General features: G+C 40.2%; 2 protein-coding genes across 4 annotated transcripts in view; one reads left to right on the top strand and one right to left on the bottom strand.

Moving 5' to 3' along the window:
- The window catches only part of r3hdm4 (R3H domain containing 4), a 38,967-nt gene extending 19,584 nt beyond the window's left edge, over nt 1–19,383 (top strand). Inside the window, exons 5-10 of one of the 3 annotated variants that reach the window (XM_059638585.1) lie at nt 753–838; nt 8,361–8,446; nt 8,831–8,886; nt 8,979–9,023; nt 9,573–9,712; nt 16,711–19,383. In XM_059638585.1, coding sequence (XP_059494568.1) covers nt 753–838; nt 8,361–8,446; nt 8,831–8,886; nt 8,979–9,023; nt 9,573–9,712; nt 16,711–16,827 — 530 coding nt within the window. In that variant the 3' untranslated portion in view covers nt 16,828–19,383. Of the gene's footprint in view, nt 1–752; nt 839–8,360; nt 8,447–8,830; nt 8,887–8,978; nt 9,713–11,180; nt 14,097–16,710 lie in introns of those variants that run through there. The other 2 variants (XM_059638584.1, XM_048559524.2) reach the window with 2 other exon arrangements.
- On the bottom strand, nt 11,104–21,257 carry LOC125465748 (iron-sulfur cluster assembly 1 homolog, mitochondrial-like). The gene is made up of 4 exons (XM_048559526.1): nt 21,131–21,257; nt 14,562–14,615; nt 13,782–13,887; nt 11,104–12,338 (listed from the first exon to the last, which is right to left on the bottom strand). The coding sequence occupies exons 1-4, from the start codon at nt 21,209–21,211 to the stop codon at nt 12,190–12,192; spliced, it is 390 nt and encodes a 129-aa protein (XP_048415483.1). The 5' UTR covers nt 21,212–21,257; the 3' UTR covers nt 11,104–12,189.
- Nucleotides 21,258–24,867: the final 3,610 nt, after the last annotated feature.

Genomic DNA, 24,867 nt, shown 5'->3' with positions numbered 1-24,867 from the left:
AAGAAGTATACAGGTAAAGCTCAACTTCCTCATCTTTCTAATCTAAACTGTGTATGATAACTAACTAGTTCCTTCACAGATCCTTGTTTTACCATTTGCAAAACATCCTGATACTCTCTTTCTTAAATCTAAAATGGATGACAACACCCTTAGTTATATTCTCTTTTTGTTAGTTTTGCCAACTTAATTAATCAGTTCCTTTTAGTAACATACATACTCCACAACAGATACTTTGTAGCCTCTGAGCACAAGGTGGTATATACTCTGTCTCTTATCTCCTAGCCATGTGCTAAACTACAATAAATTTTCCTAAAATCAGTCTGATTCTCTTATTCACTGTGTTAGTGACTTCTTAACAAAAAATCAGTTAAAGTAGTTGAATATTCCCTAGCCTACAGAAATGTGTGCAAACTTGACCTGATCAATTTTGCGCAAGTATTCAGTTTTAAATAACTTTGCAGAGTCTTTGTCAGCCTGCTAAACTAATATGTGCAGTTGTTTAAATTTACCCTAAATTTAAACAGCAGCAAACTGAATTGAGCACAAGAAAATTTTGCTCCAAATTTTAAGACCCCTTTTCAAGGTGTCTCACTAAGTTTTTGAATATTGTTACGAGACAAGAATATTCACAATAGTTAAAGTATTTGCACTGTTGACTGCTTGACCAAGGCAGTATGTATCTTTCAGAAGATTGAGCCAAAACCATGAACTGCGTTTTATGTGACATTTACAACGTTTTTTTCCTCTTACAGAGCAGTCGGCCTATGCAGGAAAGGAATGTTTTCAGCGAATTGATCGAAGACTCCGTGTTACTTTAAGACGGCGTCAAATTCCCATGGTTAGTACTGCAGGAATCTTGTGTAATAAGATGAGAGTTTTTATATAGCTGTACAAGTAGACTAAAACAGTAATTACTACACAAAAACAGAAAGAACTGCGATGCTGTAAATCTGAAACAAAAATAGAAGTTGCTGGAAAAGCTCAGCAGGTCTGGCAGCATTTGTGAAGAGAAAGCAGACTTAATGTTTCAGGCCCAGTGACCCTTTCTCAGAACTGGGGAAGGGTCGCCATACCTAAAACATTAACTCTGATTTCTGTTCACAGATGCTGCCAGACCTGCAGAACTTTTCCAGTAATTACTATATGTAGCTTATGCGCAAAAGACTGGTTTCATAGAGTAATACAGCATGGAAACGGGCCCTTCGGCCTAAACTGGTCTATGCTGACCATGGTGTCATAATTGCCCACATTTGGTCCATATCCCTCTAAATCCTTCTCATCCATATACCTATCCAAATGATTTTTTAAATGTTGCTTTGGTACCTCCCACTTTCTCCAGCAGCCCATTTCATGTACACACCACTCTCTGCATGAAGAGGTTGCCCCTCAGTTTCTTAAAACCTATGCCCTTTATTTTCAAGGTCATCTGCCCCAACGGTATCCAAAGCGGTATACCTGATGATGAGGGGAATGGCTACAAGGAAACCCTTCACTATCTTCCTTCCCCGTTTACCTCGTTTGGTGGTCACTCAGCTATCTGCAGCCTGCATCGTAGGAGTGACCACTTCACTGTAGTTCTTATCAATGATGTTCTGTGCACCCTGGATGATCCTGAGTGCATCCAGCTCCACTTCCAAAACACGATCTGGCAGGAGCTGTAGTTGAGCGCACTTCTCTCAGGTGTAGCTATCTGGGAAACTGGAACTCTCCCTGATCTCCCACATCCTGTAAGAGGAGCATGCCTCTGTCCTAACAGCCATCCCTACTGCCTTCAGTCGAGACAGCAAGAAGATAATGTTACAGAGCCCTTACCTGCATCCCTGCTTAGCCTCCTCACACTGAAACCTCTCAAGCAGAAGCCTCAGCACTTCCGTTCTAAAACTGGCCGACTCTCTTAATGGCTACTGCATTATACACTTTAGCCTTGCCAGTCATCCTGCTCACAGAGCTCTCTTTCTTTTGGTCAGATGAAAAAGCAGGGTGGGGAAACACCAATTTTACCATGACACCAGGCTTGACCTGTACAATCACATTGACTGTGGCGATATCCCCCAGAATCCCACTATGATGATTCTCAGCCACCCTTTGATTCAATGCCCTTCTTTGCCATCTCACGGAAGGTGTCCTGCAGATGGCTCCTGTACAGTCATGGTGACTGCGGTTATGTTTCCCAGAATTCCACTGTGATGACTCTCAGCCACACTCTGATTCGCTTACATCTTCCACAGGGGCAGCACAGTGGCTCACTACTTGGAAGTGTTGCCTCACAGCACCACAGATGTGGATTCAATTACCCCCTTTGGTGACTGTCTGTGTGGAGTTAACATGTTCTGCCCATGTCAGTTGGGGTTTCCTCCCACAGTCCAAAGATGTGCTGGTTTGGTGGTTAGGCCATGCTTCATTCCCATGGTGTCCAGTAATGCGCAGGCTAGGTAGGTTAGCCATGGGGAATGCAGGGTTGCAGGGAATTGGGTTGGGTCTGAGTGGGATGCTCTTTAGCCTGGCTTCACACTGTAGGGATTCTATGATTCCCTCTTCTTGAAAACAAATGATGTTTTAGCCTCGAGATAACAAGGTGTAGAGCCGGATGAACACACCGAGCCAAGCAGCATCAGAGGAGCAGGAAGGCTGATGTTTTGGGCCTAGATCCTTCTTCAGAAATGACCTGAATCACTTTCTGTAATAGCAAACTCGACAGCTCACCACTCTCTGAGTGAAAGAATTTTTCACCACTATTGGCAGTGTGGAGGAACAGAGGGATCTTGGTGTGCAGACACATAGATCCCTTAAACTGGCCACCCAAGTGGACAGGGTTGTTAAGAAAGCATATGGTGTTTTGGCTTTCATAAACAGGGGGATTGAGTTTAAGAGTCGTGAGATCTTGTTGCAGCTCTATAAAACTTTGGTTAGACCGCACTTGGAATACTGCGTCCATTTCTGGTCGCCGTATTATAGGAAAGATGTAGATGCTTTGGAGAGGGTTCAGAGGAGGTTTGCCAGGATGCTGCCTGGACTGGAGGGCTTATCTTATGAAGAGAGGTTGACTGAGCTCGGTCTCTTTTCATTGGAGAAAAGGAGGAGGAGAGGGGACCTAATTGAGGTATACAAGATAATGAGAGGCATAGATCGAGTTGATAGCCAGAGACTATTTCCCAGGGCAGAAATGGCTAGCACGAGGGGTCATAGTTTTAAGCTGGTTGGTGGAAAGTATAGAGGGGATGGCAGAGGCGAGTTCTTTATGCAGAGAGTTGTGAGAGCATGGAATGCGTTGCCAGCAGCAGTTGTGGAAGCAAGGTCATTGGGGTCATTTAAGAGACTGCTGGACATGCATATGGTCACAGAAATTTGAGGGTGCATACATGAGGATCGATGGTCGGCACAACATTGTGGGCTGAAGGGCCTGTTCTGTGCTGTACTGTTCTATGTTCTATGTTCTATTCTAACAGGATTACCCCTTGTAAGGATGGCTGGCCAGGCAAGTTGAAACAGCTATGAAGGTTATACAATCCTTGGGTTCATAAATGGAGGCACAGATTATAAAAGTAAAGAAGTCATGTTATGTTTCTACAAAGTATTGGTCAGACCACATTTGCTGTATTTATGTTCAGTCTGGATACCCCATTCAGGACAAGACGCTAAAACCCTGGAGAGATTACAAAGAAGATCCACTGGAAGGATGCCAGGAATGAGGGACTTTACATACAAGGAAAGATAGGCCCATTATCCTTTGAGCAGAGAAAAGGTGAAATAAAACAGAAATTGCTGGAAATCCTTAGCAGGTCCGGCAGCATCTGTGGAGAGAAATCAGAGCCAATGTTCAGGTCGAGTGACCCTTCCTCAGAACATGTTAAAAGGTGACCTTTATTTCGGGTTAAAATTATAAGGTGACCTGATTGAGATGTTCAAAATTATGAACAATTACGACAGGATAAAGAAGGATATTCTGTTTCCACTAGTTGGTATGTCAGTCTGAGACCATCAACAGCAAAGCCAGAAATGAGATGAGGAGAAACTTCTCTACCCAGAGAGATGCCAGGACCCACTATATGCTGCCCATGAGAGCAGCGGGGCAAACCCTAACAGGAGGTCTCCAAAAGAGAGCTGGATATACATGAAAAAGTGATGAATCCAGAGGGCCACAGAGATAGTGCTGGATAATGGGACCAGCCGGGTTACGTCTCCTCGGAGCTTGCACAGACATCGTGGGCTGAATAGCCTCTTTCTGTTCTGTAAAATTCTAGGATATTATGGTTCTGGATTCCCCTACTCTGTTTTGTCTGCTAACCAATTTTTTGTCTACCTCAATAAAGTACTCCAATTCTATGGACTTTAATTATACAAATTAGCCTCTTATGTGGGACTTTGTCAAAAGTTTTCTGAAAGTCCAAATTAACTACATCCCCTGACCAACACTACTAGTTACATTCTCATTAAGACTCCAAACAGCAGAAATTTTTTTTCTCTCTCTTTTCTCATTAACTTCAGTTTTGGTAGGGCTTCTTGATGCCAAACATATATTTCAACCAAGTCACCTCTGACTCTTCTAAACTCCACTGGATACAAGATACTCTCCAGCTTTCCTCACAAGACAGTCACTCTTTCCAGGTATTAGTCTAGTAAACTATCTCTGAATTGGTTCCAACATGCTACTTCTTCAAGGAACTGCAATAAATTAGTTAAACATGACTTCCCTTTCAGAAACCATGTTGACTCTGTCTGATTACTTTGAACTTTTGAAAATAACCTGCTAGAGTTTCCAGAGATACATGGCAGGCGCTGCCCTGCTTCCTGCCTCCCTCCCAAATTGGATAAGTTACGTTTGCTATTTTTCATTGTAAAGGAATCTTTCCCGAATATGGAGAACTTTGGCAAATTAAAATTAAAGCATCATCTATCTCATTAGCCACTTTTAAGGCACTAGGGTAGTAACCACAGTTTAATGGCAGTGGTGAGTAAGGTTTTTAGAAACAAAAACCAGAGGAATAAAATCAACAGGCAGATGGAGAGTTTTAATTATTTATGGAGAGATAACGCAGATTTTAAGATGTGGTATCTATGAATTTCCCAAAGTACCACATTAAAGACTCTAACAAAATTGAGGCTGATGAAATAATCTCCAAGATGGTGACAGCCTAGGATTCCTAAACCAGAACTCATCCACACCATCCACTTCTTTCCTTTTTTCCTTTCATTTTGCGTTTTTTTTTCTTTTTACACTTTGTCTACAAATGACATCGGCATCGGCAATATCTGTGATTAAAGCCAGTGCATGTTCCCAGCCTCAGCCTGGGCTCACCTCCTGACCTCAGCATGGTGTTGAATTTACGGCTCCAGCACGGGACCTGAACTCTCAACCTCAGCATGGGCTTGAATTCCTGCCTTCAGTGTGAACGTGTCTCCCGGCACTCCTAGCCTCAAGGTGAAGTCCAGTGTGGTCTACGTTGGAAGGACTGTTATTCTGAACTCTTATGTCTGTATTTGTCTAATTTATTTCTGGACTTTTTATTTCTGTATTTTTTTCCTTTTTCTAAGAATTTGTACCTAAGTTGGTGCTGTAAATGGTGACTTGCAAACTCTTCACTGTACTCATGTGAGTACATGTGACGATAAAGCTAATTGTTATAGTAGGGTCAGTATCAGATTGGAAGAAAAAATGGATTAAATGCAGAAATAAGGACTAATGGTTAATAGCTATTATACAGCCTGCTGGATGGTACACAGTGGTACTTCCCTCTGGTCGGTGCTAAGTACCACTGCTTTTTTGTTACACCCTTGTATCTGCATGATGTGGATATTGGAATATAGAGTAAAGTATCAACATTTTTCATTAATACCAAACTTGGAGGCGTGGAAGCACAAAGTATTGCTTACAACGGAACTTAAGTTTACAGACTAACAGACAAATAACAGATGAAATTTAACACAGAAAATTGAGGTCTTCCTTTACGGACAGAATCTTATCAGGATCTGAGCAACGTAGCCTGTGGTGAGATATGTGCCGGAATCAAACAAGTGCAACGAGGCTCTTCTCCACTTGAAGATCATCTCACTCCACGTTTTATGCTTTTCAGAGGTGGTGTGAAGACATCCTAGCAAGGCAGCAGTGAGATGCCAGTCGACAGACATGACTGCTTGCTAAATGCCTTTTTAATGCCAAAACTTGCTTTGTTAATATTCAGACTTCCTTCTTATCAAACTCACCTGACAAATTAGATGTCAGTAAGAGTTGAGAAGCAAATCAAAGTCAGCCACTATGAATTCAGTTTGACATTTGCTCCAAATGAACTCCATATTGGAAATTGGGTACCAACAGCCCAGGTAATACTGTATGGGTAGCGGCCACACGCACTCCACATCCATGGACGTTAGTGTCCGTCACAAGCCAGCCTCTAGAAATCTCAGAATTACAGAATCCCAACAGTGTAGAAGCACGCCATTTGGCCCAATGAGTCCACACTGACTTTCTGAAGAACTGCCAGCCCTGATCCACCAATCTACTCTCCATTTCCCATGGCTAATTCACATGGCCTGCACATCCCGGACACTATGGACAATTTAGCATGGTTAGTCCACCTAAACTGCATATCTTTGGACTGTGGAGGGAAACCAGAGCACTCAGACAAAACACATGCAGACACAGGGAGAATGTGAAAACTCCAAACAGGCATTGTCTGAAGGTGGAATCAACCCAGGTCCCTGGCACTGTCAGGCAGCAGTGCTAACCACTGAGGCACCATGCCACCCATATCATATCTCCAATTCACTTACACATTTATTCTGCACTTCAGTGCTGCAGCTTGAGCTGCACTGGCAACTACCATTGTGCTGAACCCAGGATGCGGAGTCATAAGGTCATACAGCATAGAAACAGACCTTTTGGTCCCACTGGTCCTTGTTGAACATAATCCCAAACTAAACTAGTCCCAACTGCCTACTTCCTGGCCCACATCCCTTTCCCATTCACATATCCATCAAATGTCTTTTATATATTGTAATTGTAACCGCAACCAACACTTCATCTGGAGGTCCATTTCACGGGCAAAGCACCCTCTGTACAAAAAAATCTGTGTCATGTCTTCTTTAAATCTTTCCCCTCTCACCCTAAAAAATGTGGCCCCTAGTCTTGAAATTCCCCATCTTAGGGAAAAGACAACTACTGTCAACTCTAGCTATACCTGTCAACATTTTATAAACCTCTGTCACGTAACCTTTTGACCTCCAACGCTCCAGTTAAAGAAGTCCCAGCCTATCCAGCCTTTCCCCATATCTCAAATCTTCCATGCCTGGCAACATGGTGAATCTCTGAACCCTTGGCTTGGAAAACTAGTGTTTTGTTTCGGGATCACATATTGTGATTCTAGCTGATTTTCTCTGAAAAGACTGAATCAATAGCCCTGAGGGTCTAATTTTCAAAAATGCATGTTAACACATGAGTAATGAGTAACATTATGTGCTATAGCTATGCGTAGAACACACAATTATGTTCCTTGATTCCACACAACTGTCAGAATATTCAGTCTCTGAATAATATTTTGACAGTTGTAGCATGTGTCACATTTGTTCCCACACTGATACGATGGAAATTCTTTGAGCTAGATATATAGTTTGGTCTTTTTCAGTCCTGATTTTGGAGGTGTGAAACAACAGAATAGATCTCTCCTTAATGATGTGAATAGCGAATAAATTGATGAGCTTCATAAATTGACTAGGAAGAATTCTTTCCAAAGATGGTCTATATAGTGGCGCTGATGTGACTCATATTACAGTATTAGTTATCAATGGTAGAAGATGCACCTTAACACTGACAATATTTTTATAAAATTGCCAATGAATATTCTCGTGTAATTCACAAATGTAAACTAAAAGTGAACTGAGTACGAGTGGTTGCTTCTCAACCGTTACTCTTAGTTTACTAAATCTATGTCACTAAATCAATTTAGTTTGGTAATAAATCTATGACTCTGGCAAACTACAGATAGAGAAATTTACACCTGTGCATTGTTATTCTGTAAACTACGATGTTGCACTGCCAATATCAGCTGCATAAAAACAGGAAATAGTTTATTAGAAGCAGTCACCAAATAAATTACTAAATTTTATGTGGGGGGAGAAAGGAAAACTCATATTTATGCAGTACATCTCCCAACCTTGGTTCCTCACATTGCTTGATATTTAATTAAAATGCAGAATCACCATTGCAATGTGGATAATGTGGCAGTCATGTATTGCATTTTTATCATAGGCCAATGAGATAATAACCAGGTAGTGTTTTTGCTGTTGGTCGAAGGACAGATAATGGCCAGGGCACATTTTATTTCCAATCGTGTGATGAGCATTGTTTTGGACATTCCTTCATTCAGGGTACCCTGGAGTTTCTAGAAGAGGAGCTGACAAGATTCTTTGCCATACAACCACAGTCTGTGTACAAAGCAATGCTGGAAAACAGGTAATATGATTTCTTAAAAGCAACATGTTAAATCTTAAGTGAAAAAAAAACTTCTGCATCCCAAGTATTCACTACTGGCAAGGATGGGAGGGGTGGTGGTGGGTGGGTGGAGGGAATCAATATGGCTTGAACTGATGTGAAAAATAATATATTGTATTTTTGCGACCTTATTTTATTTGTCAATGTTTCAATGTCATATTAGAACCACAGCACTAACAAAATTTCATCTGGACAGTAGGTAACCAGGAAAGACCAGTCGTGGCTAAAAATTCAGCTGTAATTTTGTTTGGCAAGAACGTTTTGTAGCGTTGGATAAATGTGATTTTTTTTGTTTTGATTTTGTACCTACGGATCACTTACCATGCACTTGTACTTCTGTTTCAGCTATGAGAGATTATTGCTTCATGCCCTTTGTCAGTATTTGGACCTTGTCTCTCAAAGTAAGTTTTACATCAGTGCTTTGTTAATTTAACTATGTACTTGGCATATAATTGAACCTGCTATCCAACTTTATTTGTCCAATCTTTTACAGGTTCTGACTGTGATGGAAAACGGCAGACAGAAGTAAGCAACAAAGGTACAGATTTTCTGCCTCCTGTACCTCTGCTTTCTGCCTACTTGGAACAGAAGAGATGATTGTGAAATTATCCCCATCTTATTTCAGTTGGATATGTACATATTGTTGTGTCTAATCTGCAGCCAAAATACCTTTGTGTAAAATCTTCCTTGCTGCGTAATCACACATAAGGAACTAAAAGCAAGGGCCATGATTTATTGATATAAAGTTCTTGGTTTGTTTATCTGCTTAAAACCACAAAAACGTTTTTTGAACATTATGTTCACTTTTGAAGATTCATCAAAAAAGTGGCGCATCACTTTTATTTTTTTAATGATTTCTGGTATATTCAATATTGGTGGGAAAGTAAATGTCTTCTGCAGACTGGTTTATGTGATATTGAATGCTGTGGCTTATCTAACTTATGAACAATTCTAGTCTGTTTTTCACTACCCAGCCTGTGGGAGCCACCTGGTACTTGGTGGGGCCAGGGCACAGATAGAAGAAGCTGAATAATTCCAGAGATATGTCAATTTCAGATTTTTCTCATTTGCCAATTCTTCATCTAAGAGTCTGCAACGAATAAGAATTGGTGTGATCAAGCCCCTTACCGAGAGTTCCCCGATGAGTCTATAAGTCTAAACTCAAGCCATCCTGGGTTGCATAGCAAAGAAGCGCACGTACATGAACAGTATTTTATCTCTAATATGGTGAGTTGCTGGAAAATATTTTAACACATTGTAAAGAATGTTTAGTTATGTATCTGTAGGTAACATTAGGTATTGCAGAAAGTAATAACATTTTCTGCATGTGATTTGTATTAGTTTTACTTCAAGAATTAATAGGCAAGAGTCAATATGGATTTTGGTGTGTATATCATTATTAAGGGAGAAAAATGCAATGTCGGATTTAGACTGAAATATATGAAGTGTTGTGAGGTGTTACTTACCTGGTAGATTTACACATGGTGTGAATTTAGTCACCAGGATTGACAGTTTCTAAATAAAATAACTTCTTGTTTCATTGAGTATGTGCTTAGTAAACAAATTTTGAAAAATGATATTCAACTGATGCACTCAGACCTTAGGGAATTTTCTTTAACAGATCTACAGAATTTTATTATTTTCTCAGCATTGTTCTGTCTGCTTAATATTATATTTTCAATTGCAGTGCAGTTGATATCTTCTTCAGCTGCTCCCTCATTAGCTTGTTGTGTAAATATGTTATTTGATTTGAGTTAAATAGACCTGAAAAGTCCAAGCTTCAGTTTCCTAATTAGTATAGATTTGATAATTTGTAGCTGGGACAGTAGCCAGCAGTTTAAGATTAATGATTTAAATTACGATGTGACCAAACATCCCACAATATAAAACAAGATGACTGGACTGATTTCTTTCAGTGGTCAGGTTGTCTTTTCTTTCAAGAAGCTAGCTTGTTTGACCTGCTTACTATTTGCATTATTTTCTAAAAACACCAACAAGGGGTTTTGTCTTTGAAAGACATTCATGCTGACTGACTCTCAAAAAATAGCCCACATTTGTCCTACAAAATATTGTTCTGTAGTTTGGTTATTTTCATAATTGTTACAATCTGCCACTCCGTTTTAATAAAATTATCACTTTCCAATTGGTTACTAAATGTCACTTTTGCAGTTTTGATTACAAATTACAGTCTTTTTCTGCTAAAATCATCCCCATTTTCAGTTGTAATGCAGAAATAGTGGGAAAAAAAATCAGTCAAGGTTATTCAGTATTTATCTTCTTGTGAATCCAATAGACTAATGTATTAATAAATTCCAGAAGGCAGACTTTCTCATAAATAAACTTTTCAAGTACACTGGTTAGCTTTGTCTTAAAGGTTTCTGTATAATATGTAGAAATTGTTAGCAAACAGAAACTTCAGCCTGTTACATCATTCATGTTATCAGTGGAGTATAGAGGAGAGTTAAAGATGAATTTAATTCAAAATCCTTGTCTTTAATGTTATTCATTGTCTCAAGCCATATAACAGTATAAAGAGAGATGATGTTTTATTTTTTCTATTCCCTTCTTTGCACCCAAGTGGTTTCTAATCCCATTTCTTAAAATGTAACATTTAGAGATTTTGACAATTTTGCTGAATTTATCTTTATTTTCTTTTTATACAAACTATTGATATACTGTAAAAATATATTGGCAGAATTTGGCTGAAAATGCTAACATCTCCAGCAAGTTAGTAAATTTGTTGCACATCCAAGATCATGAGATTACAGACAGTCCCCATGTTGGGAAGCAGTTCCACTCGAGTTCTTTTGCAAGTTGGAACACGATGCAGGACAATATAAAATAGCCATTTGTAAGTACAGGCAGTGTTAATATTTTCGTATATTAGATCTTTAAAATTCTTTACAAATTCGAAGTGTTTGTAAGTTGGGGACATTTGTATTTTTCAGTGTTCCAATTATTGCATTAACACAAACCCCTGTCTGTTAACAAATGCATAATTGTTTAATAATGGGAACATGTTAAGCAAAATATTAATAATAATACTTTTATCTACGAATTACTAATTTGCCAGAGTGCTTTTAAATCTCAATTTATTTGCTGACTTAGGCACTTCTGTAAATGAACAAAATAAAACACCCAAATTACACAATTGCCTGCGAATTCAGGCAAACTATTACTTACTAGAATGTGTATTTTAAGTTATGCTTGACTAATTAATCCCTTTCCACCATCTGTAAAAATATTAAGCACTATTCAGTTTTATACACACGACCACCAAAGACTGCACATGATCAAGCAAGGCTTCAGCAATGATCATTCTTTATACAAAAGATGGGATAGCAAAAAAAATTGAACTTGTAACTTTTCTCCTCCAAGTGTTCAAATTGAACACCCACAAAACTACAAGATTCTAATCACATGCTTCATGTACACAAAATAGTAAAGGAGGGTGATTATATTCTTGTTTTCCAAAGGGCTAATTTTTGATGCAAATATAGATGGAAATTTTCAGATTTCATTTTAGCGATGGCTATTACTATTACAGGTTTAAAGTTCCCTTTGGTAAACTCAGACATGTACTGTTTTACTGTAAGAATCCATATACATTATATTTAAAGGAGTTTGAGAAAAGTACAAAGCTCAACAATTGGGTCACACAACCTTAATTTTATATACATGATAAATAGTTATTTTATGATTAATTACATAGTAAAGCTTTCACCACATCCACATGTTCCCTTAATATTTGGGTTATTGAAAATGAATTCACTAGAGAGTTTTGTTTCAATATAATCCATTTCTGTTCCTAGCAGGGTTAACTGTGCTTTCTGGTCAATGAACACACGCGCACCTGAAAAGGAAATAAAGCAATGAATGGACTGAATAAAAGTGTGAGATAAAGCAGTTTGAAAAATATTTATTAATTAAATTGTCAGAAGCTTACAGTGGACTGTCAACTTGAATGCCTCAGTTGAACCCACATCCATCAAATTTCCAGGCACTGCATTCTTGATAAACTACTCTGCATGAAAAAGCTTTTTCTAAAGCACCCATGCTTTGTTTACACATCACTTTAAATTAATGTTCTCAGCACAGGCAATATTGGTGAGACCGGCTCAAGAATCATGGCAGCAGTAGAGATCTGGACATTTCCTTTTCTTTGTTTCTTTAATTTTGACTCTTGTTTTTAATTCTAACTGTTGAATTCTAAGATGGTGCTGGACAGCACTGTACTCCTATACTCAGGTACACATGACAATATAATCTAAATTAATCTAATCTAATCACAGTAAGTATATGTCTGAATCAAGACCTGGATTTCCTCTCAAACTCTTTCTGCATTTCTACTTCTTTAAGACTCTTCTTAAAAGCTCTCTCTTTGACCAAACTTTTGGCCATTTGCTCTAATATCACTTTATATGGATCAATGTTAAATGCTACTTTATAGCTCTTAAACAAGATGGCTTTTATTACTTTAAATACAAATTACTACCTAATCAAATGGTTGTGATCTGTCTCGCACTAGAAACATGAACAAAACTCCAACCTAGCGTGCCAGTACACTATTGAAAGACTACAATACTGTCAGTGGTGTCATCAATTGAATGAGACATCAAACCAAAGCCAAGGCAGATATAAAATATTGCATGGCATTATTGTGAATAGCTAGGAAGTTATTGCCAGCATTCTGGTCAATGGTTATGCCTCAATAAATATCACAAAACACAAGATTATTTGGTCATTATCATGTTGCTGTTCGTGGAGGGTTGTTGTGGACCAAGTGGTTGCTATGACTACAACACTGACTACACAAAGTGCTTTAAATGACTATAAAGTGCATCAGGACAACTTGAACAGCACTATGCTAATTCAAGACATTTTGTTTATCTTCCTTTGAAAATCAAAGTTCCATATTCCTTGTAAAGACAAGGTTTCCTGCATATCAAACACACACCATCATGCTGCTTTGCCTGCGATCTTCATCCAGCTCTACACCGTGTTATCTCAGATTCTCCAGCATCGGCAGCTCCTACTATCTCTCACTATCAGTCAGTTCTCTCTCACTTTCTGACGCAAATTCATTGTCATAAAGCAAGCCCAAGCAACAGACCACTTGCCACAAACTGTTGACCTGAAAATTATGAAAAAGTTTGGCTCTGAAGCTAACATACATAAAAGGAAAAAATAAATTCCCAGCAAACTAAGAATGCTTAGTTTAGATTGATTTTTTTTAAAAGTGGAGTAGACTTGACAAGATTTCATCATGAATTAAGATACTGTTAATATACCATACCATCCTGAATAACTTCTTCATCAAATTTCCCTTTCTCTGTTGCGTACTCTATTACATATGATAGACCACTGCAGCCACGAGTGCGAACTCCAACTTTCAAACCAACCTGAAGAATAAAAGGGAAAACTCTGTAAACAATAAACTGCATTAAAGCAGGATCAGTGCAATTTTACTAAATACACCTGCAAAATAACTCCTGAAATGAAACTAGGGCACTCCCATAACTGTACATATACATCAATAGTAAATAAATGTCCTTACAAACCCCAATAAGATAATCCATCTTTTCTCTAGGATCACAGGAAAAATATAAATATATTTAAATTATTGTAAATTATTAAGAGTGTGCTTGTTCTCTAGAAAATGAGAATGTGTAATTAATGGTAAGTAATAAGAAAGTGGGAGAATTTTGTTTTTGCTCGACTCTTCACTGTGGAAGATACAATAACCGTTCCAGTAATAGCTTTAAATATGTAGGTCAAGTGAGGAGAGGAACTTGGTAAAATTACAATCACCAGGGACACAGTACCATGTGATGACGTCAGTGCTTGGAAGCATGCATTTCCAAACGACACACAAATGCATAATTGCCCACAGCTGTCAGTAAACACTGCTTTAATTCTACTGCCGAACCAAAATGTATTCACCCCATCTATTTTTCAATGACCCTATGTCCTCCACATTTTGATGCAGTGTTCCAAAAGTGCACAACCTGCGGAGATGGAAAAAAGAACTCAGCTACATAACCTGTTAATCTTAAACAAGTACAATTTCACTTACACATTCTGGTCTCTGTTGCAGAAGAGTCTTAATTCTGTTGACAGCAGCTGAAGTCTGAAAATGAAAAGCATAAATACAAAATTAAAAATGTAAGTTGTTACAGATAAGAAAAAAAAGGTTTGCGGTCAGATTAGTTGACTGTAGCAATACCACTGAAGTAGATGCTATAGTTCAGAAGAGAGTTTAAACCAATGTTCCCTTTCTGTTCCACAGGATTGTTAATGATCCCACAATATTATTGCTGTCTCAACTAAAATCAACCTCAACTTACTTGGTCATTTATTTTCTGTTTGGGTGATAACTCCAGAAAATTGATTACTGTAGCTTTGTAACAACTACAATCACAGCAACAATGACCATTTTGCAAAAGTGATCCTTTGCATGAACCTTTCCTATTCGTCTACCTGTCCAATGTCTTTTAATGTTGTAACTGTCCCTGCCTCTGCCACTTCCTCTGTCAGCTCATTCCTGTTATGCACCACAGTGTGAGAGAAACGGTTGCCCCATAGGTCCTTTTGAATCTTTCCCCTCTCACCTTAAAGCCATGTCCTTTAGTTTGAATGCCCCAATCCCAGAAAAAAGCTATTCTCCTCATCCATGCCTCACTATTTTATAAACCTCTATAATGATGGCCCTTAACCTCCTATGCTCTGGGTGGGGGAAGCCTCAGCCTATTCAGCCTCTCCTTAAAATTCAAACCCTCTACTAATTTTTTTCTGCACCCTTTTCAATTTAATGACATCTTTCCTATTCCAGGGTGACACGAACTGTACGCAGTGCTCCAAAAGTGGCCTCACCAATGTCCTGTAAAGCCCTAACATGATGTCCAAGCTCCTATTATACTCGGTGCTCTGAACAATGAAGGCAAGCATGCCAAACACTTTTTCACCATGAGATAACAAGGTGTAGAGCTGGATGAACACAGCAGGCCAAGCAGCATCCTGATCCTATGATGCTGCTTGGCCTGCTGCGTTCATCCAGTTCTACACCTTGTTACCTCCAGATTCTCCAGCATCTGCAGTTCCTATTATCTCTGATACCTTTTTCACCATCCTGTCTACCTGCGATGCCACTTTCAAAGAACCATGTACCTAAACCCCTAGGTTTCTCTGTTCAACAACATTCCCAGGGACCTACCATTAACTGTGTAAGTCCTGCCCTAGTTTGTCTTACCAAAATGCAACACCTTGCATTTATCTACATTAAACTTCATCTCCTTCTTCTTGCCCATTGGTCCAGCTGATCAAGATCCCATTGTATTCTTAGATAATCATCTTCATTGTCCACTATAGCAGCAATTTTGGTGTCATCTGCAACCGTACTTAGTATATGCTCATCCAAATCATTTATATAAATGACAAACAATTGTGGACCTGGCACCAATCCCTGCGGAACACTGTTGGTCACAGGCCTCCAATCTGCGAAACAATCCTCGACTACCATCCTCTGTCTCCTACTGTCAAGCCAATCTTGTATCCAATTGGTTAGCTCTCCCCGGATCCCATGGATCTAACTTTACTAACCAGTCTACCACATGGGGCCTTGTTAAAGCCCTTGCTAAACTTCATGCAAACAATGTCTACCACACTGCCCTCATCTATCCTCTTGGTCATGTCCTCAAAAAAACTCAATCAAGTTTGAGAGAGACAATTTCAATGCACAAATACTATCTGTAATCACATTTGGAAAGGCAAGGACTAGTGAGTAAGAAGTTTTACGATCATAAGGTATTATCAAAGAATTTCAACACTATCAACACCACCATCCCCCTCTGAACCAGTGTCATAGTGTCACAGCAGTAGGCTGGCAATTCAGAAATAAGACATTGAGAAATTTCTTGACAGAGCTGTGATATTTATAAGTATACTCCTGTGGATGCTCAATTAATGAGTATACTCAAGAAAGAAATTGATGGATTTTTTTTGTCACTGAGAACCCCAAATGAAATAGTGCAGGAAAGCAGTATTAATGCGGATGTTCAGCCATGATTTTAATGAATGACAGAACGGTTTTGATGAGCTGTAACGTATTAATTCCATTTCTTATGTTTTCATGTGGAGTCACTGTTGGGAAGTTGTTAAAATTGGAAACTATTCTAGATCAGCTACTTTTGGATATGTGATCTTGTCGTTTATGATTGTTACAACAGGTTCATGGTATACAGACAGGTGTACAGCAGAAAAATAAGGGAGATCCTGGATTCAAATGCAGTTTTGAATCCTTCGGAAATCGCTGGAAATTCACTACTGGTTGGAGCAGGGTCTAACAATTCCTAACAATTCCTGAGAAGGGAACATAAGTGAATGGGCGTCATCAAAATCATCTGAACCAAAGCAAAATCATTAAATTAAATGTAGATGCAATATTTTCTGATGTAAAATGCTTGAAGTCCTCAGTTCAAAAACATTTCATAGGACCATCTTGATGTCATGTTGACATTACTGTCTTAGGTCATAGCATCATAGTGTAATATAGCATGAAAACAGGCCCTTTGGCCCAAACTGGTCCATGCTGACCATGGTGCCCACTCAGCTTGTTCTAATTGCCTGCATTTGGTCCATACCCCTCTAAACCTATCTCATCCATGTACCTATCCAAATGTTGCTTAAATGTTGCAACTGTACCTGCCTCAACCACTTTTTCCAGCAGCTCAGTCCATATACGCAGCACTCTCTGCATGAAGAAGTTGTTCCTCAGGTCCTACTTAAATCTATCCCCTCTCACCTTAAACCCCTGCCCTCTAGTTTTCAGTTTCTCATCCCTGGGAAAAAGACTATATGCATTTATCCAGTTTATGCCATTCATGATTTTATACACCTCAATAAGGTCACCTCTTATTCTCCTACATTCCAACGAGTAGAGTCTTATCCTGGCCAACCACTCCCGATAACTCAGGCCGACTGGTCCTGGCAAAATCCTCGTAAATTTTCTTTGCACACTTCTCAGCTTAACTATATCTTTCCTATAAAAGGGTGACAAAACTGTAAACAATACTCCAAGCGCAGCCTCACCGACAACTTACACAACTGTAACATAACATCTCAACTCCTACACTCAATGGCCTGACCAATGAAGGCCACTATCTAAATGCCTTCTTCGCTACCCTGTCCACCTGTGACACTGCTTTCAACGACCTATATACTTGTTTCACAACACTCCTCAGAACCTCTGATGAAGGGTCTAGGCCCGAAACGTCAGCTTTTGTGCTCCTGAGATGCTGCTTGGCCTGCTGTGTTCATCCAGCCTCACATTTTATTATCTTGGATTCTCCAGCATCTGCAGTTCCCATTATCTCTGATACTCCTCAGAACCTTACCATTTACTGTATAAGTCCTCCCTTGGTTTGACTTTCCAAAATATAACACCTCACACTTATCTGTATTGAATTGTATTTGCCAATCCTCAGCCCACTTCCCTGTCTGATCAAGATCCCTCTGCAATTTTTGATGATCTTCAGTATCAATGATACCTTTTAATTTTGTATCATCTGTAAACTTAATAATCATGCCTTGTTCATTCACATCCAGATCATTTATGTAAATAACAAATAGCAAAGTCCCCTGCCCCAACCCCTGTGGCACATCACTAGTCACAGACCTCCAGGCCAAGAAACAACTTTCAAACATCACCCTCTGTTTCCTACCATCAAGCCAATTTTGAATCCATTTAGCTAGCCTTCTCTGGATCCCATGCGATTGAGCTTTCATGACTAACCTGCCATGTGGGGCCTTGTCAAAGGCCTTACTAAAGTCCATATAGACAACATCCACTGCCCTACTCTCATCTATCCTCTTAGTTACCTCTTCAAAAAAACTCTAAAAGATTTGTCAGACATGACTTCCTGCGCACAAATCCATTCTGACTATCCCTATTCAGACCTGGCAAGAGATGCAGTGGATTTTGTTGAGGTTCGTCCCAAGCATCCCCATGATTCACGAATTTGTGATCTATGGGCTGTTTGCCTGGACAGAGACATCTGGAAAAGCATTGAACAAGACAAAAGATGGAAAATTATAGGCCGATTAGCCTAACCTCAGTTGTTGATAAACTTCTAGAATCCATCGTTAAGGATGAGATTTCTAAATTCTTGGAAGTGCAAGGTCAGATCAGAACAAATCAGCATGGATTTAGTAAGGGGAGGTCGTGCCTGACAAACCTGTTAGAATTCTTTGAAGAGGTAACAAGTAGGTTGGACCAGGGAAACCCAGTGGATGTTATCTATCTAGACTTCCAAAAGACCTTTGATAAGGTGTCTCACGGGAGGCTGCTGAGTAAGGTGATGGTGCATGGTGTTCGAGGTGAGCTACTGGCTTGGATTGAGGATTAGCTGTCTGACAGAAGGCAGAGAGTTGGGATAAAAGACTCTTTTTTTGGAAATGGCAACTGGTGACAAGTGGTGTCCCGCAGGGCTCAGTGTTGGGGCTGCAGCTGTTCATTTTATATATTAATGATCTGGATGAAGGGACTGGGGGCATTCTGGCGAAGTTTGCTGATGATATGAAGATAGGTGGACAGGCAGGTAGTACTGAGGAGGTGGGGTGGCTGCAGAAAGATTTAGACGGTTTAGAAGAGTGGTCCAGGAAATGGCTGATGAAATTCAAAGTGAACAAATGTGAGGTCTTGGACTTTGGAAAAAAGAATACAGGCGTGGACTATTTTCTGAATGGTGAGAAAATTCATAAAGCCAAAGTACAAAAGGATCTGGGAGTACGAGTCCAGGATTCTCTAAAGGTTATCTTGCAGGTTGAGTCCGTGATTAAGAAGGCGAATGTAATGTTGTCGCTTATCTCAAGAGGGTTGGAATAAAAAAAAGCCATGTGCTTCTGAGACTTTATAAAGCTCTAGTTAGGCCCCATTTAGAATACTGTGTCCAATTTTGGGCCCCACACCTCAGGAAGGACATAGTGGCACTGGAGCGTGTCCAGTGGAGATTCACACGGATGATCCCTGGAATGGTAGGCCTAACATACGATGAATGGTTGAGGATCCTGGGGTTGTACTCATTAGAATTTAGAAGGTTGAGGGGAGATATATTAGAAACTTACAAGATAATGCACAGCTTAGTAAGGGTGGACACTGGGAAGTTGTTTCTGTTAGGTGGGGAGACTAGGACCCGGGGGCACAGCCTTAGAATTAGAGGAGGTAAACTTAGAACAGAAATAAGGAGACATTTCTTCAGCCAGAGAGCGATGGGCCTGTGGAATTCATTGCCACGGAGCACAGTGGAAGCCGGGACATTAAGTGTCTTCAAGGCAGAGATTGATAAATTCTTGATCTCGCAAGGAATTAAGGGCTATGGGGAGAATGCGGGTAAGTGGAGTTGAAATGCCATCAGCCATGATTAAGTGGCAGAGTGGATCTGATGGGCCAAATGGCCTTACTTCCACTCCTACGTCTTATGGTCTTATGGAAAGACGCTCTTTGGTCTGCTTGAAATTTGTTGGTCTTCCAATGCAAACAGGTGACCTCGACCGAATGTTGAAGACAGTATCTTGTAAGTTTCTATTAGATCTCCCCTCAACCTTCTAAACTCTAATGAGTACAACCCCAGGATCCTCAACCATTCATCGTATGTTAGGCCTACCATTCCAGGGATCATCCGTGTGAATCTCCGCTGGACACGCTCCAGTGCCACTATGTCCTTCCTGAGGTGTGGGGCCCAAAATTGGACACAGTATTCTAAATGGGGCCTAACTAGAGCTTTATAAAGTCTCAGAAGCACATCGCTGCTTTTATATTCCAACCCTCTTGAGATAAGTTGAAGACTGGCACCTTCTAAAATCTGGGTCTATGTATTGAGGGATGCACCAAAGCTTGGGGCAGCTGCTGCCAAGGTGCAGTGACTACTGTCTAAGGATTTTCTGTCAAAGTTTAGTATGGGTCTGGTCAGTTATCAGGCCCTGTCATTTGCCTCTATGTATGTAAGTACCCTGCCTCGTGTGTAGGAAACATCTTTGCTAATAACAACTGCAGAGAATGTCAAATTCCAATGTTTGTTTTTCTTGATATGCACAGACTGTACAGAACTGCTTTTGTACCTGTGAATGTAGATAAAAAAATTTTCTTGAAATGAATAAAGTATATTTTTGCAATTTAAAAATAAATGCTGTTTTTTCACTCCACAGTCATTGCCTGGTCTGCTGGACTTTTCCATTTCTGATTTCAGATAGTCAGCATCCACAGTACTTCAGATCTCTCAAACTGAATCTATCTCTACTGTATTCTCAGCGAGTCAATTCCAGATCCTGCATAATGCTTTCTCCTCATCTCGCTGCAGCTTTTCTCACCAGTCACTTTAAAAACGAAGTCCTCTGATTTTGTGTGATCGCTTTGCCAATGGCAACAGTTTCACAGCATGGAGCCTGTCCAGATCTCTCCACGACCTTGAAGAGCGCTCCTCGTAACCTCCTTCTCCAAGGTGAACAGCCCAACTTCTACAATCTATCCACACAACTACCGGTTATATTTGATTAGGTTCCGGGAACAATGTGAACTTTCAGAGATCAGCCTCGATTCCTGACCACAACTTCAGTGCCTAGGAGTAAACCCCACTCCCTCTCCCTCCTTACCAGCAGGAGGGCCGCTCTAGCCGGTACCCTCAGCCTCCGATCTCTCGCCGCTCGGACACTTGCCCTCACTGCCGCCGCCATCTTGTTCCCTGAGTCACCTTCAACAACGCGGCCTCTCACTGGATTGGTCCAGACCAATCACAGCGCTTCCTACTGTGTTATGCCAACGAAATGGCGGAGGAGGGCGTCCATAGCAATGGCTCGAGGGCTCCGGCTTCGCCGGCTATTTCTCTTCATCAAAAGCGAGACGGTTGTCTTTTTCTTTCTGCCAGATTTGTTTACAGGGGCTCCGTGGCTACTGACATGCTTTAAACCCATGCTTTCCCTGCAGCTACCAGATGGTTTTTGATAGCACATCTGCACTGTTAACTCGGAAAACTGTGGCTAGAAAGTAAGGAGAATGGAGGATAAAGATCCTTCCCGAGATAAGAGGCAAAGTTAGGCTGAAACAGTCATCAAAACTAATTGGTAAATTTAGTTTCAGGGTGCGTCTAGACATTCTCAAAATGTAGATCAATACTTTTGTACCAGGCAATGTAATAATACGATTTATACTACGTTTCCATCAATAGTGAGCAAATCTACGGAATTTGATTTTCTCAGCCCTGCATAAATCTATCTTCTCCCTCCTCTGACCTAGCCATACTTTTAATCTTTACAACACATAAAAATGATTTTGAATTATTTTCAAGTTTATTAAAACTTCAACTCTTCGAGCTTGTGCTCATTTTGAAAGATGCGCTCTTAGTCTCTCGAGTGGTTACTAAGTATCTTGTATAGTACAAATTTATTCAATCTCTAATTTAGAATCAGACCAAAGTGGTGCCTACATCCAAAACAATTGGAGCCTGCAACAAACCCAAGTCTCGTTTTAATCTTATAATGATTGAGTAAACCTGAGCATATGTGCAATAATACCTAGCAGGTATCATAGAATCTTTACAGCATGGAAACAGACCCTTTGGCCCAACAAGTCCACACTGACCTTCAGACATCTCACCCAGACCCATTCCCCTACAACCCACCTAATCTACACATCCCTAAATGCTACAGCCAATTTACAATGGCCAATTCACCTAGCTTGCACATCTTTAGACAGTGGGAGGAAGCCAGAGCACCGGAGGAAACCTGTGCAGACACAGAGAATGTGCAAAGTCCACACAGACAGTCACCCAAGGGTGGAATTGAACATGTATTCCTGGTGCTATGAGGCAGTGGCACTAACCATTGAGCCACTGTGCCACCCCTTTTGATGAAGAGTCACCAACTCAAGACACTAAGACAATAAAATGTGAGGCTGGATGAACACAGCAGGCCAAGCAGCATCTCAGGAGCACAAAAGCTGACGTTTCGGGCCTGGACCCTCCAGCATCTGCAGTTCCCATTATCTCTGATACTATTTAAACTTAAGACACTAACTCTGTTTTCAACTATTCCCGCTGATGCTTCCAGACTTGCTGTGTTTCTCCAGAAATTTTTGTTTTTGTTTCAGAAAACAACTGGTGCATGTTAAGAGATAACAAAGTGTGGAGCTGGATGAACACAGCAGGCCAAGCAGCGCTCCTAAGATGCTTCTTGGCCTGCTGTGTTCATCCAGCTCCATACTTTGTTATCTCGGATTCTCCAGCATCTGCAGTTCCCATTATCTCTGATGCTTGTTAAGAGTTATTTTGAGGTGGGGATCTTGATAGTGTATTGATTCAAGTAGTGTTTCTACTTTTCATAAATGGTAATGGTTTGACGTCACAGCACTATCCTGCGTTTGTTGTAGAAAATTACACTCAAACATATCATTGGTCAAAGACAGAACTGCGGTCCTAAATCTCCAACTATAGCCTCATCGGTCATAATTTTTGGCTAGGATTGCTGAATGTATTCTCTTGTGGCTACGGTTACCAGAATGATGTATTTTTTTTCCATTCGTTTGTGGGACGTGGGCATCGCTGGCTGGCCAGCATTTCTTGCCCATCCCTAGTTGTCCTTGAGAAGGTGGTGGTGAACCACCTTCTTGAACCACTGCAGTCCCCCTGCTGTTGACCCACATTGCTATTAGGGAGGGAATTCCAAGAATTTGAACCAAAGACAATGAAGGAATGGTGACCTATTTCCAAGTCAGGGTGGTGAGTGACTTGGAGGGAAACTTGAAGGTGGTGGGGTTTCCATATTTCTGATGACCTTGTCCTTCCAGATGGAAGTTGTCATGGGTTGGAAGGTGCTGTCTGAGGATATTTGGTGAATTTCAGCAGAGCATCTTGTAGATAGTGCACACTGCTGTTACTGAGCATCGGTGGTGGAAGGAGTGGATGCTTGTGGATGTAATGCCATTCAAGTGGGCTGCTTGTCTTGGATGGTATCAAGGTTCTTCAATGTTGTTGGAGCTGCACTCATCCAAGAATGTAGGGAGTATTCCATCACATTCCTGACTTGTGCCTAGTAGATGGCACACAGGCTTTGAGGAGCCAGGAGGTGAGTTACTTGCTGCAGTATAACCACTTCTCTGTAATTTTACTATAGTCATAAAGAAGTCTTTATTCAGGCCAATCTCAAGGACCATTGCAAATGCTGACACAAGATTGCCTGACAAGATTCTAATGGAAACAGAAAATAGTGCAGAGACATAAAGATTGAGAATATATATATAAATATCTTTGAGTGTGCATCCAATGATGTACTCATAAATGCTGTCTTTCCCAGAGGTATCAACAGTAAGTGAACAAGAGTAGAATTATTGGCACAAGTCTGCCCTGTCTGAGGTCAACTAACAACAGTGTTCATGGTTTGATCCTGGGTCATGGTCCACATGGTTAGAAGTATTTACCTATTAAGCGTTAGGGAAGATGATTAATATATCATTGTCAGGAAAAGTAGTGAGTATATTTTGAAACCTGCTGTCTACTGTGGAGATTTGAAGGATGTTTGGGCTGGAAAATGTGAATACTTTGATCAGTCAATCTTTCTTATATTGACCTCTGTTAGCAAAACATTGTTGAATTAATTCAGAGCAGAGAATGTGTGAGCATGCATTTTGAATAGGTAGTTTTAATATTTATAACTATATGGAAAACTGGCAATATCTGCCAGCTATTCACATCGTGGGATTCCTTGTTAGCTTGTTGGTAGGATGTTGTTGGTGTTGGAGCATTTTAAAGGGGCTGGATAAGGTCCAATTGTTTTCTTTCGAGCAGAGAATATTGAGGGAGGATCTGATTGAAGTGTATAAGACTGTGAGGGGCATGGACAGATGGATAAGAAGCAGTTGTTCCTTTTAGTTGAAGAGCCAGTGAAAGAGGGATATAATTTTAAGGCGAAGGGCAGGAGGTTTAGAGGAATTGAGGGAAATAAAAAGCGCCCAGAAGTGGGGTGGGAATCTGGACTGCACTGCTTGGAAAGGCAGCAGAGGCAGGTAATCTCACATCTTTAAAAAGTACATGGATGAACACTTGAAATAGCTGTGGGCCAATTGCTGAAAATTAATATTAATGTAGATAGGTCAGTGCAAATCAATAGGCAAAGGGGCCCTTCTCTGCTTTATGACTCTATGAAAATTTGCTGAATTGATGAAAATCTAGTGGAAACGTAAACTAAATCATGCGGAAGTATATATGTTAAGTGATCAGCATTGAGTTGAGGAAGAAGAAATTATTCAAGGTTCTTACAATTGTCATATGTTGCAACTTTAAATAGAGTTTATGAACTATGGATGGGGATGAATTTCCGACTGGCTTCTTTCATCTCCT

This window comes from Stegostoma tigrinum, chromosome 30 (assembly GCF_030684315.1).
Source record: "Stegostoma tigrinum isolate sSteTig4 chromosome 30, sSteTig4.hap1, whole genome shotgun sequence".
In the NCBI taxonomy this organism is placed as follows: Eukaryota; Metazoa; Chordata; class Chondrichthyes; order Orectolobiformes; family Stegostomatidae; genus Stegostoma; species Stegostoma tigrinum.
This window is presented reverse-complemented; position numbering and strand designations above follow the sequence as displayed.